Source organism: Mirounga leonina, unplaced genomic scaffold (assembly GCF_011800145.1).
Source record: "Mirounga leonina isolate KUSES-001 unplaced genomic scaffold, KU_Mleo_1.0 Mir_129, whole genome shotgun sequence".
Taxonomy (NCBI): Eukaryota; Metazoa; Chordata; class Mammalia; order Carnivora; family Phocidae; genus Mirounga; species Mirounga leonina.
The window spans coordinates 67917152-67934378 of NW_023270323.1; the positions used below are offsets into that span (position 1 = coordinate 67917152).

The 17227-nt window shown below is 44.3% G+C and overlaps 1 protein-coding gene across 1 annotated transcript in view; it reads left to right on the forward strand.

Annotated features, from left to right (window-relative positions):
• The first annotated feature begins 291 nt into the window (after nt 1-291).
• Nucleotides 292-17227, forward strand: part of FAM184B (family with sequence similarity 184 member B) — a 138230-nt gene continuing 121294 nt past the window's right edge. The window contains exon 1 of the mRNA XM_035005239.1: nt 292-889. Within this exon, the coding sequence (XP_034861130.1) occupies nt 743-889 (147 nt within the window). The 5' untranslated portion in view covers nt 292-742. The remainder of the gene's footprint in view (nt 890-17227) is intronic.

Below are 17227 nucleotides of genomic sequence, written 5' to 3' on the forward strand. Positions count from 1 at the left end.
CAGCCCCGACTGGGGCCCACACTGTGCGCCCGGGTCCCGGTACCTCGTCGCGTCCTCGCGACTTGCTCTTAGCTCCCTTTCCCTCTCAAGACCTCCTGCCCCCCATCTCCGCCTTCAGCGCCGAGCTCGGAGGTTCCGGAGCCTCCGGCTGAGTGTGCTGGTCAAGGTGCCCTGTCACTCGCCACCCGTTCGCCCCGGAGAACATCGCCAAGGGCCCCTGCCCAGACCGTGCGCCCCGGCTGCCAGACGCTGAGGCCGGCTTTAATTCTTCCTTGGCTTGGGATGCCCACCACGGGCGGGGGCAGTCGCTGCTGAGCCCGGAGCCCGGAGCCACCCACGTGTCCAAGAGCGCGGCGCGCGGCCAGCGCAAACCTCTCCAAGGCCGGCGGCTCCTATCGCGGAAGCTCCACTGTTGCGCGCGAAACCCTCACCGGCCGGAGAGCGGCGCGCGGGTCGCGAGCGGCACGTGCGGATCCTCTGCGTCTCGCCGCAGGGTGCGGGTGCCCGCCGAGCCGGCGAGCCAGCGAGCGAGCGCCGGAGCAGGGAGTGTGGGCTCGCGGACCGGCCGAAGGGCCAGCACCTCGGGGCGGCAGGGGCCGCGCGGCGGCGCGGCCGGCGGGACTGCAGTGCCACCGCTCCGGAGAAAGCCCACACGCTCACACGCCCGCGCGCGCACGCACGTGCACACCGCGGGCAGCGAGAACACGAGCGAGAACCCTTGAGTGTTGGACGCGTTATAGCCATGGCTTCTGTCCTCAACAGCAAAATTCACGCGTCCGGGACTTGCCAGGGCTCCAAAGCTGATGCCCGCGGTGACGCCGACGCGAGAATGGACTGGGATCCCGAGATGCACGTGAAAATGTGCAAGAAGATCGCCCAGCTCACCAAGGTAAGGTAAGGCGCTGCGGGCCGGCGACCTGCGCGCCCTGGGGGCCCCAGGTTGGGGGAGGGGGACGGGCCCAGGGGAGGCCCAGGCTGAATCCGGGCAGAAACTTTGTCTGGGAGACCGACCCGTAAGGGAAGCGGTCCTAAATCTTGGTAACTTGACCTTCTGGAAGCGCCTCTCTGGAGAATGAGGATACTTGCCAAGGAAACTCCTACAGTGCTGAGCAGGTGGTCTGTGCTCCCAAGGTGGGAAACCTAGTTGAACCAGCGCTGGTGGGAGTGCGCGCGCGCGCGCGCGTTTGTTTTCCTTTGCCAGCTCTGCTCAAATGATCGGGTCTGGAATGTTGTGATTTTATTCATCGTTGTGCTTTACAGCTGGGGAGGTCATGTGGGCTCTATTTAAACACTTGATGAATTTATTCCTTCATTCAACAAATATTTGAGCCATTTGTTGAGTGCCAGCAGCTTGTCTGGCGCCGTACTAAACCTGGAAGGCAGCCCGGGGGACTTACTATCAGACTGGTGCAGATGTGTGTAAGAGCATAAATGGGGAAGTGCACGAGTCCCCAGTTAATTACTGGATTACAGAAGACCTTGGGAGGTCAGCCCGCCCATCTCCCTACCTCCTCCCAGGGACGGGATTGAACCTCTCCAGGACCCGATGAAGACCACCAAGAAGATGCCACCCTGCCCTTGGTTAGCTCTCTGCAGCTTCCCTATTAGGAGATTCTTATTGTAGGTTCCCCTCCTGTGCCTTGTGTATAGATGGAAACAAAAGCCCTCTCTTACAAGGTCCCAGTGGGGGAATATAGCTGTTTGTCGTGGGGTTTCCTTTTGATCTCATAATAAACTCCTGATACCATGCCTGCTAGTGGAAGGGTCAGGTCCAGATTCTGTCCAGTAGTGTATGGGGCATGCTCTCTTCTCTATCTCCCTCCCACCCCCCCACACCCATTTTTTTTGTAGGTTCACAGGCATTTTCCTCTCTGACTATTTTGCCAGAAGGAAGAGAGCACAGAGTCTTGGAACTGGACACTAGCTGCCTTCTCCTGCCCTTCCCATCAACTTCTCTACATTATTTGCATATGAGCCTGTCTCCAGACAGTGATTTCGTTAGTCAAAGATTGAAAAAAGGGAATGGAGATACCCCTTGGGGCATTGGCATGTGTGGCTGGCACCAACTGATCTAATCTACATTTATCCAAATGTGACATCAACCCCTAAAAAATACTGATTCAAGGCTCTAGGCATAGTATAAGACATCTCTATCTTTAAGGAATCTAAAATGTTTTTGGAGACACAAGGTTTGAAACATGGAAAGAAAACTCAAAGACACTACTGTATAATCAATTGCTAAGTTGGGTTTTTCAAACTATGCGTTCTGTAGAAGTGGAAACAAAGGGTAAATCATTATGGGCAGGAACAGTTAGGGGAGATTTTATGGAAGAGATTAACCTTGAATTCAGTTGAATTTATGGAGTGCCTACTGTGTGCCAGGTGCTGTGCTGAATATTGATGGCATGAAACTGACTAAGACACAGTCCCTACCCCTGTGTATAAGAAACACACGAACAGATCATTTCAATACAATGTGGTAAACATTCCACTCAGCAGTATTTATGACACACCTATTATGTGCCAAGCACTGAAGATGACAGCAGTGGAAAAAGCAGCATGATCCCTAGCGCACAGTAGGCAGTGTTTCTCAAAGGATATTCTGCATTAAAAATCATAATGGATTCTTATTATGTAGTGCCTCTTTATACGGTTGTTATGCTAATTGATTAAATTAGACATTTTAATATTGATATCGATATGCTACCTTTCTTTTGGCTAATGTTTGTGTGTATTTTCCATCTCATTAGATTGAATCTTTCTGTTAAGTTTTATTTTAGTTGTATTTCTGGCAGGTGAATTTAATCCTTGTGCATTAATTGTGATTACTAATATATTTGGGCTTATTCTTCCATCATGTTTTATGTTTTTCATGTGCCATCCTTTTCATTCTTCCTTTTCCTCCGTTCCTGCCTTCTATTGGCTTAGTAAAATGATCTATATTCCCTCATTTTCCACTGCTGGTTTGAGGGTGTTAGGTTTTATTTCTATTCTTCTCAGAATTGTCCTTTTTTTTTTCAACATACGTACTTGACTATAATTTTTTCTAACAAAGTTATTGTATAATTCTTTCTTCCTGCAAAAGATTTTCTTTTAAGATTTATTTACTTATTTTAGAGAGAAAGAGAGAGCAAGCAGGGGAGTGGGGAGGGGCGGAGGGAGAAAGAATATCTCAGACTCCCCACTGAGCCTGGGGCTCCACCTGGGGCTCAATCTCAGGACCCTGAGATCATGACCCTGAGATCATGACCTGATCCAAGATCAAGAGTTGGACTCTCAACCCTCTGAGCCACCCAGGCACCCCATTCCTGCAAAAGATTTTTGCAGACTTTACCATTTAACAGCCCTCTCCTTTCCCATCTTGCCATTGTTATCTAGAGTATTTGACTTTTTTAAATTTAAAAATCATTTTTATAATCAAGCCTTAATTAAATTCACTGACATTTCATCACCTCTCACTATTTTTTCTTGAATCCAAAGCCTTCTCTTTGGGTTCACTTTTCTTCTAGCTGAAGTTCATTTCTTTTCCTTTTTTTTTTTTTAAAGATTTTATCTATTTATTTGACAGAGAGAGAGAGAGAGAGAGAGACAGTGAGAGCAGGAACACAAGCGGGGGAGTGGGAGAGGGAGAAGCAGGCTCCCCTGCTTCATCAGGGAGCCTGATGTGGGACTCAATGGCCTGAGCCGAAGGCAGACGCTTAATCGACTGAGCCACCCAGGTGCCCCTGAAGTTTATTTCTTAGTAAACTTTTCTGTAGGGGTCTGGGTGGGGGAGGGAATTCTTTGTATATTTGAAACTGTTGTTATTTTGCCCTCAGTGTTGGGTGATCATTTATTTGGGTATAAAATTCTAGTGAACATTTATTTTCCCAAAGCACAGTGATGAAGGTACTCTATTGTTTTCTGGCACTGGTTGTTGCTGGTAAAAATTCTACTGTCAGACTGTTTCATTCCTTTGTGGTCAGTCTGCCTTTCTCTTGATAGCATTTAAGATTTGTGTTTGTTTTATTTTGGTGTTTAGCAGTTTCACCAGAACTTTCTAGATGTTAGGGTACTTTCTGTTGAGGACTGGTGTGCTCTCTTTAATTCTGAAAAATTATCAATGATTTTCTCTTCAAATAATGTTTCTTTGTCATCGACTACATTCTCTTTTCTGGAACCGCCATTAGGTCAGTGAGGAAGCCTCTTCATCTATATCCTGAAATGTGATTAAAAAATTCTTTTTGCCTCTGTGTTGCATCCTGGTGAATTCCTTAATCCAATCCTTCCATTTGCCAGTCCTCTAAATAAGTTGTCCAGTCCAGAGTTTTTCCCATCTTCAAGTCTTAACTCCTGTTAAGTTTTAGAATTTCAATTATATTTTTAATTTCTAAGATTACTAATTTCCTTTCTGATTTTAATAACTAATTTTTCCAGTTTTATTTAAGTATAATTTGCATATTACAAAATTCATCTATTTAAGTGTACGATTCGACATTTTTGGGTAAATGTTCAGAGTTATTACATTATAACCATAATCCAGGTTTCAGGACATTTCTATCCCCAAAGAAACCTATCCTAGGTACCCATTTGTAGTCAGTCCCCATTCCCACGCCAACACCAGGCAACCATTAATCTACTTTCTGTCTCTATAAATCTGTCTTTTCCAGACACTTCAACTCAATTAATTGATATAATATATGGTATTTCCATCTGGTACTTTTCACTTAGTTGCTTAATCTTAGCAGAATGTTTCTGAGGTTCATCCATGTTGTAGCATATGTCAGTCATTCATTCCTTTCTATTGCTCAGTAGTATCCCATTGATGGATATGCACTTTCTGTGGCAGACATTTGGGTCATTTCCACTTTGGAGCTATTGTAAATAATGTTGCTACAAACATTACATTCCTATGCAAGTCTTCGTGTGGACACACATTTTCATTACAATTGGGTAGATACCTGGGAATAGAATTGTTGGATTGTATGTTATTTTTTAAAAAGATTTTATTTATTTATTTGAGAGAGAAAGAGAGAGCACAAGCAGGGGGGTGGGGAGGGGCAGAGGGACAAGTAGACTCCCCACTGAGCAGAGAGCCTGACACGGGGCTTGATCCCAGGACCCCAGGATCATGACCTGAGCCAAAGGCAGACGCTTAACTCGCCACCCAGGTGCCCCTGGATTGTATGTTATATTTATGTTTAACTTCTGAAGAAACTGCCAAACTATTTTCCAAAGTGACTGTCATCTTACATTGTTCAGCCTACTTTTCCAGGAAAACCCAATCCAACCCCATGCTCCCAGTTCTCAGGTTACAGTGAAGTACATTACTTACTCCATGGTTCACTTATTTCCCTTCATTTTTCTCTTGATGTTTACTCTCTGAAATGTCTTCATCTCTAAAAGCTGAGTCCTACTTATCTATTAAGTCTCACTTCGCCCAAGAAAAGCCTTTGAAAAACCCTGCCTTTGACATTAACCATGTATTCATTAATTATTAATTGTGCATTCATTATTTTTTTCTTACATCTGTTTTTCCAGAAGTTCGTACAATGCCTGGCACATGGTAGATGCTCAGTAAGCTTGTTAAATTTAAAGTTTCCTCCCACAGATTTGGTTAACATTTCTTTCATGATATTTATCCATCTGATGTCATAGTTGATTTGTATATAGTATGTCCCTTAAAAATCATAAACTCTAATTTATTCACAGTACTTTGCACCTGGTAGACATTCAATATGTGTTAGGGTAATAAATATTCATTCACACGGTTGTTCAGAGTCCAAGGTACACATTAAAATCACCTGGGGAGCTTTTTTTTTTTTAAGATTTTATTTATTTATTTGACAGAGAGAGGGAACACAAGCAGAAGGAGTGGGAGAGGGAGAAGCAGGCTTCCCTCCGAGCAGGGAGCCCCATCTGGGGCTCGATCCCAGGACCCTGGGATCATGACCTGAGCTGAAGGCAGATGCTTAACGACTGAGCCACCCAGGCGCCCCTCACTGGTGTATTTTTTAAAAGCTCCCCGGGCACATGGGGCTCCCTGCTCGGAGGGAAGCCTGCTTCTCCCTCTCCCACTCCTTCTGCTTGTGTTCCCTCTCTCTGTCAAATAAATAAATAAAATCTTAAAAAAAAAAAAAATACACGAGTGAGACAACTAGATGGATCCTAGACTGGAGTCTCTACTGGAAGGAAAAATGCTGTCAGGAGACTGTCAAGTCTACTGACAAACTGGAATACGATGGTAGAGAAGTGAAAAGCGTATATGTCAATGTTAAATTTGCTGGGGTTGAAAATATACTATGTGGCTATGCAACAACATATCCTTATTCTGAGGTAATGCACATTGAGATAGGTTTTAGTTTAAAAAAAAAAAGATTTATTTATTTATTTGAGAGAGAGTGCATGCACACATGCATGTGCAGGGAGTGTGGGTTGGGCAGAGGGGCAGAGGGAGAGGGAGAGATAATCTTAAGCAGACTCCTCACTGAGCACGGAGCCCAACACAGGGCTCGATCTCAAAACCCTGAGATCATGACCTGAGCCGAAATCAAGAGTTGGACACTTAACTGACTGCACCACCCAGGCACCCCAAAATAGGTCTTCTTTTAAGGACGTAAGTATGATGTCTTACTCTCAAAGCATTTTATTTTTTTATTTTTATTTTTTTTTAAAGATTTTATTTATTTATTTGACAGAGAGAGACACAGCGAGAGAGGGAACACAAGCAGAGAGAGTAGGAGAGGGAGAAGCAGGCTTCCCGCCGAACAGGGAGCCCGATGCGGGGCTCGATCCCAGGACCCTGGGATCATGACCTGAGCCAAAGGCAGATGCTTAATGACTGAGCCACCCAGGCACCCCTCAAAGCATTTTATTTTATAAATAAGTTAAAAATAAATAAAATTTAGAAAGAGAGCAAATGATAAAACAAATGGGACAAATGTGAAGCACAGGTGAGTCTCAATAAAGGGTATGGGGATGTTCTTTGTATTGTTCTTTTTCTGGCAGTGTTTTCCTAAGTTTGAAATCGTTTCCAAATAAAAAAATTTAAAACAAACACAAAGCATACAAGGCTCCGGGCCCCATCTGTGAAGGAGAGGAGAGAGCAGTGACAGGCATTGCTCTTTTCTCAGAGCCCCTCAAGAACTCTTGATGTTAACTCAGGGTCAAGAACCATGTTTCAGAGCACTTGAAGCTTTAAGTAGTAAAGTGGGCACAGAGGAGTCATCTGGGCCAAGCGAAGTTCCACATCCATTACCCCACTAAAGCCTTTGGGTAAGCATGAGGCAGGTTTGTCCAGCCCTGACCCTGGGCCTGTCAGGCCAGCCTCTACTTTCTGCCCTGTCCTAGCAACCTCCAGCTGATTCTTTTTTTGGCGGGGCTCTCCATATCCTCATACCCAGAAGGCTTGGCATCCCTGACACCCAGGGATTCCCCAGTTCCAACTTTCAAGGAGGCATAGAATGGCTTGTCCCAAATAGAAGCTTTATATTAGACCAAGAAAATGAATGGGAACGTGTGCATTCCCTCTCCATGAGCCATCTATCGAACTGAAGACTGCCTCTCAGGAACTGGGACCGCAAGCGTGATAATCGCATACACGTGGCACTCCCTCCCATCGCCCGATCAGAGGAAGAGTGCCCAGGAGGCAAGGAGCCGTCCTGTCAGGTGCCAGAAGCTGCCAAGCTAAAAGTGTAAGGAGTAGAATAACCCAACGGGACCCTCTCAGGCACCCCTTGAAAAGGATCTGTGCCAGTCTCTTGGAAGACCCTGCAATCAAGGGCCTGCAACTTCTACACATCAGTAATACCTTATGATTTTTTTTAGTGTTTGTAATGTTTTCTTTTTGAGCTTTAAGGCTTTATGTTAGTTCCTCACCCCCCTTTTATTATTTATTTATTTTATTAAGTATAGTTGAGACAATGTTATATTAATATCAGGTGTACAACATAGTGATTCAGCAGTTTCATACATTGCACAAAGCTCAAAACAAAAATCACTGCAGGAACAAGACTACGCTCCTTGTGCTATACTTTCATCCCTTTGACTTACCTATTTTATTTTAAGATTTATTTATTTAGAGAGAGACAGCGCAGTGGGAGGAAGAGGGGCAGAGGGAGAGAATCTCAAGCCAACTCCCCACTGAGCGCAGAGCCCGACATGGGGCTCGATCTCACCATCCTGAGATCACAGCCTGAGCCAAAACCAAGAGTCGGACTCTTAACCGACTGCACCATCCAGGTACCCCTTGACTAATCTATTTTATAACTGGAAGTTTGTACCTATTAATCTCCATCACCTCTTTCACCTATCTCCCCAACTCTCTTCCTCTCTAGCAACTACCAGTTTGTTCTCTCTCTCTCTATATATATTTTTAAAGATTTTATTTATTTATTTATTTGAGAGAGAGAGAGAGAGAGACAGAAATAGCATGAGAGGGGATAGGGTCAGAGGGAGAAGCAGGCTCCCCGCCGAGCCGGGAACCCGATGCGGGACTCGATCCCAGGACTCCGGGATCATGACCTGAGCCGAAGGCAGTCGCTTAACCAACTGAGCCACCCAGGCGCCCTTGTTCTCTATATTTATGAGTCTTTCTGTATTGTTTGTTTGTTCATTTGTTTTATTTCTTAGGTTCTGCATATGAGTGAAATCATAGGGTATTTGTCTTTCTCTGTCTTATTCCACTTAGCATTGTACCCTCCAGATCCATCTGTGTTATTGCAAATAGCAAGATTTCATTCTTTTTTATAGTGTTTGTGTTCTTTGCAAAGGTTTTGACATATTTACTCATCCTCTGTGTGCCCAGCAGTTCTGCATAACAGGAGGGAAGCACCGTTTTTAATGGAGGGAGGAAAAATCCAAGACCCAGGAGAGAGGGCCAGCATTCTTGCCCGACGTTACATTAGTACGTATTGACAGAACCAGGACATCCAGTACCCAGTGTTGGCTGGGGTGGGGGGTGGGGGGTGGAGATGATATTTCTTTCCTGGTCATCCTTATGTTTCCATAACCTCTCCCAATTATCTTCACTACTTTTTCCCATGGAAGGAGAAAGGTGTATCCAATTAGTGAGGCTGAGAGCAGGGATTGGGCGGAGCTCTTTCCTCATCCTCCCTTTTTCCTTATGGAGTGATCTGCCCATAGAAGCACACATTCTACTCTGTCTGCCATACCATTGATTTTTACATGATCTCCCCCTGGTCCAACGTCTACTAAGACATGTTAGCAGAGGGGCGCCTGGGTGGCTTAGTCGGTTGAGCATCTGCCTTTGGTTCGGGTCATGATCCCAGGGTTCTGGGATCGAGTCCCGCGTCGGGCTCCCTGCTCAGCAGGGAATCTGCTTCTCCCTCTCCCCACCCCCTCGTGCTCTTTCTCACTATCTCTCACACATACACATAAATAAATTCTTTAAAAAAAAAAAAAGGTTAGCAGAGACAGTGATCCTAATGTGTGGGGGAGATAGTGGATGTCTGTAGGGATGAAGTGGGTGATAGATAATGTTATGGAGAATAGGTCCTGGGTATAATCAGAAAGATTAAGGAAAAACATTATAATTTCTTTTTTAAAAAGATTTTTTATTTATTCACTTGAGAGAGAGAGAGAGGACAAGAAAGAGAGAGAGGACGAGAGAGAGCATGAGAAGGGGGGAGGGTCAGAGGGAGAGGGAGAAGCAGACTGTCCACAGAGCAGGTAGCCCAATGCGGGGCTCGATCCCAGGACCCTGGGATCATGACCTGAGCTGCAGGCAGATGCTTAACCGACTGAGCCAACCAGGTGCCCCAAAACAATTCTAATTTTGACTCAAAGTTATCTTTTCAGTCAATTTAAACTTGATTTATTTCTAGAGGGATACTTCTTACTCTTATTTATACTAGTAAATATAAGTGAAAATTAAATGAGAATAAACATGAAGAGACCTGGAGAGCTAATGAACAATTTTGGAGTTTACCTTGGACTGTTCTTCCTCCTGCTTCTTACATGGCTGGTATCAGTTAAAAGACCATCTTTTTAGAGAGGCCTTTTCTGACCTTCCAATACAAAGGGGTCAACTTTCCTCATCTCTGATAGGAAAAAATAGGTCTTTCTTCCTTGATGATTTGACAGAGGAGGTTTCACTGACTTAACGTGGAGCATCTCACCCACAACTGGTTATAGCGTGAGCTTGATAGATACTGGTTTCCCTTCCCTTTCTGAACGGGAAGAACTGCAGAGGGACAAGACTCTTGCGCAGTCATCAAAACCAGCAATGGGAACAAAGCCAGCCCTTCTCTGGGACAGAGGGGCAGTGTCCCAAGGCAGTAGGAGTGATGCCTGTTAGCACAGGAGTCCTCAGCAACAGGCTCCCACTTGAGCCCTGTGTTTTCATGGCTTAAAGGTGTGGAAGTTTTATTGCACCCACTGACTCCTGCAGCTTCTCTGAAAATACCCTCCTGCTTGTCGGAGCTTGTTTGGGGACAGATGTTCAATACCAGTTTGCTTTCGGATTCGAGATTGGAAAACTGCAGATCTCTTTTAACAAGTTCTCTCCGTTGGAATCTTTCCATTTAATGATGTGATTCATGGTGTAAAGGTGGCTATCTCACAAAAATCTTTTTGCCGTAAAACACCATGAGGTACACTTTAAGTTGGTTGTCTTTGCACCCTACTAAGATGCCTTCACTTTTGCATGAGCATTCTGATGTCTGCATCACTCCTCCTTCCACACAGCAGCCAGAGTGACCTTAAAACTGAATCACACCCTCACACACTGCTAGTGGGAACATACAACATGGCAGCCGCTTTGGAAAACGGTCTGGCAGTTCCTCCGTTCAACAGTTATTGTATGAACCAGCAATTCCAAAGTCCTCAAGAGAAATTAAAACACACACCCACACAAAAACTCATATACAGTTTTCAGAGCAGCACTATTCATAATAGTCCCCAAAAGGAAATAAGCTACAAGTCCATCAGTTGAAGAACGGATAAATAAAATGTGGTACAGAGTACAAGGTGGCGGGGAGGGGGGCAGGTAGTCGCTACGGGATGCAAGGTTTCTTTTCTAGGGTAAAGAAAATATGCTAAAGTCAGTTGTACTGATGGTTACATGACTCTGTGAATGTACTTAAAGCCACTGACTTGTACTTTAACTGGGGAAATTGTATGGTGTAAGAGTCGTTATCTCGATAAAGCCACTAAATGAAAACAGACAAAAATCAAATCAAAGCAAACGAACTGAATCCTATCTTCCTCCTGCTTAAATGCAGTTCTGAAGCAAGTCCCGGTGACTTCACCCTGGAAACGAATACCAATCAGCCCACCTCTGTTCCCCGTTTCCACCCCCCCTCCCCGCCCCAACCCCTGCTGGGTGGCCTCCTGAGGGGCATTGTGGTCCACCCTTGCCGCCTCACACAGGGGCAAGAATGAGCTTTGAAAATATAAGCCAGAACGTGTCATTCTTCTGTTCAAAACCCACAGTGGCTGCCTGTTTCACTTGGAATGACATTTGTTCACATAGAATAAATTCTGTCGTGGTCACCTGAGGTGGCTGCTTTCCGTGTCTCAGTGTCATCTTCCCAGCCACACCGGCCTTCTTTTGGGCCTTCAGATGTGCCCGGTTTGTGCTGCTCGGTGTCTTTGTTCTGTTGGTTTCGTCTGCCTGATCCTGGCTTGGCTGACCGGGCTCAGCTCAGATGTCTCTTCAGACCGGGCCAGCCTGTCCACCTGGACGGTGCTGTTACCCATCCTGTGTCCGAGGCCCCGTCAGCTCCATCTGTTGTCATCATTTCTCCCTCTCACTGTTTATCTCTTTCTCTTCTCCCCAGAGGAAGTGCCTTGAGGGCAAGGATTTCTGTCTGCTTTGTTCTCTCCTGTACCTCCAGGGCCTAAAACAGTGCCTGTTCAGTGATGGGTGCCCACAAGGGTTCGTTGATGGGCTAACTGCACAAAACTCTTCCTGGACCTCCCTTTGCTCCTAGCATCAAATATCAAAGTTTAACCACAGCCTACATACATTTTACGGGAAAGTGGAGTAGCTTTTTTCAAGGCCAGAACTCAGGAGGTACTAATCTCTAACTTTCTGAGTGGTGTGGAGAACTGGTTCTATCTGACAAATAAGTGGACTTCCTCCATTCCCTCCCAGGCCAGCATCTCACCTAAGTCCCTCCTGGCCCCTGACCACAGACACAGGGTCTGACCAACCCTGGTGTCTCCATTGGTCAGATGTAAATTCCTTCAGGACGTGAGATTTATAAGGTAAGATAAAACAGCAATGAGAAATCATACACCATTTTAGAAAACATATCCATTTAAAAAAGTCAAAAATACAAGCAAAAAAAAAAAAAAAGATTTTAAAGCATCCCCAAACCTGTAATAACTATAGTGATATAATAACTGATAATATTTTTGTATAGCTTACTATATAATTTCCCATGCAAACATAGACCTATAATTTCTCAAACTAGAGTTACATCATACATAACTATTGTGTTACCTGGGTTTTTGTTTTTTTTTTTAACCTTTCACAATAGACCTTGAGCTTGCCAACATAATTTTTCATGGTTGTGTTAGTTTTCCAGTGTATAAATATTGTATAACTTCTTTCATCTAGGAAACATTTACTGAGCACCTGTTATGTGCCAGGTAAAATCACTTATATCATGGACCTTACAGGCAAGAGAAATAGAAAGAATGTGAACAAATACAACGGAAGCCCTTTTATTCAATGCCATTTGAGCATTTTGAATTATTGAAAAATGAAAACCACGAAGGAAAAAAATCTAACACATACATAACATTATTTTTTTTAAAACTTACGACAAAGGTCAACAAACTATGGCCCACAGGCTCAATCAGCCCACTGCCCGTCTTTGTATGGCTTGTGAATCAGGAATGGTTTTCACATTTTTAAATGCTTGAAAAAATTTTTAAAAATAAGAACAATATTTTGTGACATGTGAAAATTGTATGAAATTCAAAGGTAGTGTCCAAAATAAAGTTTTATTGGAACACAGCTATGCACATTCATTTATGGATTATCTAGGGTAGCATTTGGCACAAAAGTGATGGCAGGTTTGAATAGTTGGGACAGAGACTGACTAAAGCCTAAAATAATTACTATCTGGACCTTTACAGAAAGAAGTCTGAGGACCCCAGTTTAAAACATGTACATGAACATTCATTCACTGATCTTTTCCTGTGGGGCTCGGTTTTAATTCTTTGGGATGGCCTGCTGATTGGCATTAAACCTTATTTGTCTTACATAAACTATAGCTGTAGTTAGAGTGACCTTCTACTTTATCACCCAAATTGGACACTTCTGAGAATGAAAGGGAGCACTAAACCGGGTAGGGCGCCGAAACAACAGGTGTAAACAGGGACTGTCCTAGATTGACCTGGATATGCGGTCACCCTACCCATAATGCACCTGTCCTATTTCCCACAGTGCATCTGTTCTATTTCCCATAATGCACCTGTCCTATTTCCCACAGTGCATCTGTTCTATTTCCCATAATGCATCTGTACTCTTTCTTATTTGGGTGTCTTGATGTGGAGAAGAGAATCTCGATACTCTAGATTTTTTTTCTTTAGCAGTGCTCCTTTATTGAATCCGTCCAAAGCGTTCAACTTAGTTTTCATAGGAACAACTTACTTTTTACATTCATATATAACTGACTTAGGATGATGTTAGATTACATGATTACAGCAGCAGATACAACTGACTCAAACAAGTGACAGGGTGATCAGAATTGTTGTGGTTTTCCAGAGAAAGGATGAAGAGTACTAGTTATCCGCAAGTTGTTTGAATGGAGACTGATTAAGACAGCTTCTACTGTTTTTATATAGCAATTGAATTACAATTTTGATATGCTACCAAGCAAGAAGTATGAAAACACTGAACAGCCTGAGGGATCAAGGAAGTTTTCCTGAGATAGGCAGGGACTATAATTGGTGGACATTTTGGTTGATTCTGGTTTTTCATTATTGTAATTAGTATTATGATGGACTTTTTTTATTAGAGAGGAAGAAGGGGCAAGGAAGGGCCAGAAGGAGAGGCAGACAATCTTTTTTGTGTGTGTGGATAGAGAGAGTGCATGAACGGAGGAGCAGAGGGAGAGGGACAAGCAGAGCCCAACATGGGGCTCAATTTCACAACCCTGAGATCACGACCTGAGCCAAAATCAAGAGTTGGACATTTAACCGACTGAGCCACCCAAGCGCCCCTATGATGGACATTGAGACTGTATTGCTGCACACTTGTTAGATTATTTTCTTCAGTTAAATTTCTATGAGCACAACTCACCTTTGTTATAGACTCCTATGAAGGAATATTAGGAAGATTGGAAGGGAGAGACCTGGAGAGAGGAGTATTTAGTAATTAGTTGAAAACAGTCTCATAGACAAGGTGTCCTCCTTACTTGCTAACTTCAAAGCTTGCCATTTTTTTTTAATATTTTTTTTTTATCTTCAGAGAGAGAGAGTGCTCATGCATATGTGTGGAGGGAGAAGGGCAGAGGGAGAGGGAGAGAGAGAATCTCAAGCCGACTCCACGCTGAGCATGGAGCTCAACGCTGGGCTTGATCCCACAAACCTGAGATCATGACTTGAGCCGAAATCAAGAATCAGAAGCTTAACTGACTGAACCACGCAGGCACCCCCCAAAGCTTGCCATTTTTAAAGGCATTTATTACAGCTCTCTTCCCTCTATAATCCGAATACTGGAACAGTTCCATGGGAAAAACATGCATAGTTGCAGAGACAATGGTGTACAGTAGTCCCCCTTTCTCCATGGTTTCAGTTACCTGGGGTCAACTACAGTCCAAAGCAGGTGATCCTCCTGATATATTGTGATATATATGTCACAAAGCCTACATCATTCCCCTCACTTCATCTCATCACACGGCATTTTATCAGCTCACATCATCACAAGAAGAAGGGTGAGTACAGTAAGATATTTTGAGAGAGAGAGAGAGAGACCACATTCACATAACTTTCATTACAGTATAGCATTAAAATTGTTCTATTTTATTAGTAGTTCTTGTTGTTAATCTCTTACTATGCCTAGTTTATAAATTAAGCCTTATCATCGGTATGTATGTAGAGGAAAAAACATACAGTAGGTTCGGTACTATCTGGGGGTCTTGGGATATATCCCCTGCAGACAGGGGTTGGGGGGGCACCTGTAATTACTTTCAAACTGCAGTGACATAATCACTGGCCCAGGTGGTCAGTTCACATTCTGACTGCTTAATGGACCTGTTTGAAGTTACTCACTATATTCTGATCCTTCAGAGTAAGAGGATGCAACTAGAAAATGTTCGTAGGTTGCTCAAGGCAGCAGAGAAACAAGCAGCTTTCTCAGAGCTCAGGGGTCTGGTAGAATCAGTCCCACACCAGTGGTTCTCCCCGTCTTGTCCCTGGTCTCCTGAGAGAGTCTTTTTCTTAGCTGTGGAAACTTCAGAACAGGAAGCAGAGACCTACTTGTGATTCCTTGATGTCATCATCCTCAATAGTATTCTTCTCAGTCTTTTGAAGCAGAGTGGTGGTAAAATCTTCCTGAAAAGCAATGTACTGGCCTGCTGAATCCTGAACAGCTACCATAATAACTTTGCCACTTGAACTTCAGGCTCTCATTTGGTTAAAAAGCAGGCCCAAGAGACTGCTGCTCAGTCTTTTACTGCGTCGTGCTAATTGTGTACTGGGCACATGCTGTCTTCTCTTGTTGGTTGCTGTGGTAGACGCAAAAAAACGGTCCCCTGATAGATGTCAAATCCCTGGAACCTGTGAATCCTACCTCATGAGGAAAAGGGGTCTTTGCAGGTTAAGTTAAGCATCTTGAGATGAGATAGTCTTCCATTATCTGAGTGGGCCCTAAATGCAATGACAAGTGTCCTTAGAAGAGAACAGCAAAGGGAGATCGAGACGGAAGAGAAGACAGGGAAGAGGTTTAAGGCCGTGCAAAGACAGAGGCAGAGCCTGGAGCAGTGGAGCCACCAGAGGCTGGAAGAGGCCAAGGTTGGATGATTCTCCCCATGAGCATTAGGAGGGAGTGAGGCCTGCAGGCACCTTGACTTTGAACTTCTGACCTCTAGACTGTGAGAGAATGAAGTTCTGTTGTTGTTTTTTTAAAGATTTATTTGTTTATTTGGAAGAGAGAAAGAGTGGGGGGAGGGACAGAGGAGAGAATCTCAAGCAGACTCCCCGCTGAGTGTGGAGCCCTGAAGCTGGGGCTCGATCCCGCAACCCATGAGATTGCAACCTGAGCCGAAACCAAGAGTTGGAGGCTTAGCCAACTGAGCCACCCAGGTGCCCCATAAAGTTCTGTTGTTTTAAACAAGCTTGTTATGGCAGCCACAGGAAGGAAATACACCGGCTTTTTACAGTCCCCACTTCCCCATTATTGACAGCTGCTTCGACACCTGCTGAGCTTCTCTCCTCTGATAACTGTCAATGTTTTTTAACAGAAATTCAGACCAGCAAATGAAAGCTTTTGGGTGGAGCTCCAGCAACTATGCATTTTTTTTTTTAAAGATTTTATTTATTTATTTGAGACAAAGAGAATGAGAGACAGAGAGCATGAGAGGGAGGAGGGTCAGAGGGAGAAGCAGACTCCCTGCTGAGCAGGGAGCCCGATGCGGGACTCGATCCCGGGACTCCAGGATCATGACCTGAGCCGAAGGCAGTCGCTTAACCAACTGAGCCACCCAGGCGCCCAGTGCTCATTATTTCAAGTGCCCTACTTAATGCCCATCACCCAATTACCCCATCCCCTCACCTCCCCTCCAGCAACGCTGTTTGTTTCCTGTAGTTAAGAGTCTCTTATGGTTTGTCTCCCTCTCTGTTTATATCTTATTTTATTTTTCCTTCCCTTCCCTTATGCTTCTCTGTTTTGTTTCTTAAATTCCACATGTGAGTGAACTCATATGATGTTTGTATTTCTCTGACTGACTTATTGTGCTTAGTATAATACCCTCTATTCCATCCATGTCATTGCAAATGGCAAGATTTCATTCTTTTTGGTGGCAGAGTAATATTCCATTGTATATATATACACACCACATCTTCTTTTTTTTTTTTTTTAAGATTTTATTTATTTATTTGAGACAGAGAGAATGAGAGAGAGAGAGCACATGAGAGGGGGGAGGGTCAGAGGCAGAAGCAGGCTCCCCGTCGAGCAGGGAGCCGGATGCGGGACTCGATCCAGGGACTCCAGGATCATGACCCGAGCCGAAGGCAGTCGCCCAACCAACTGAGCCACCCAGGTGCCCCACAC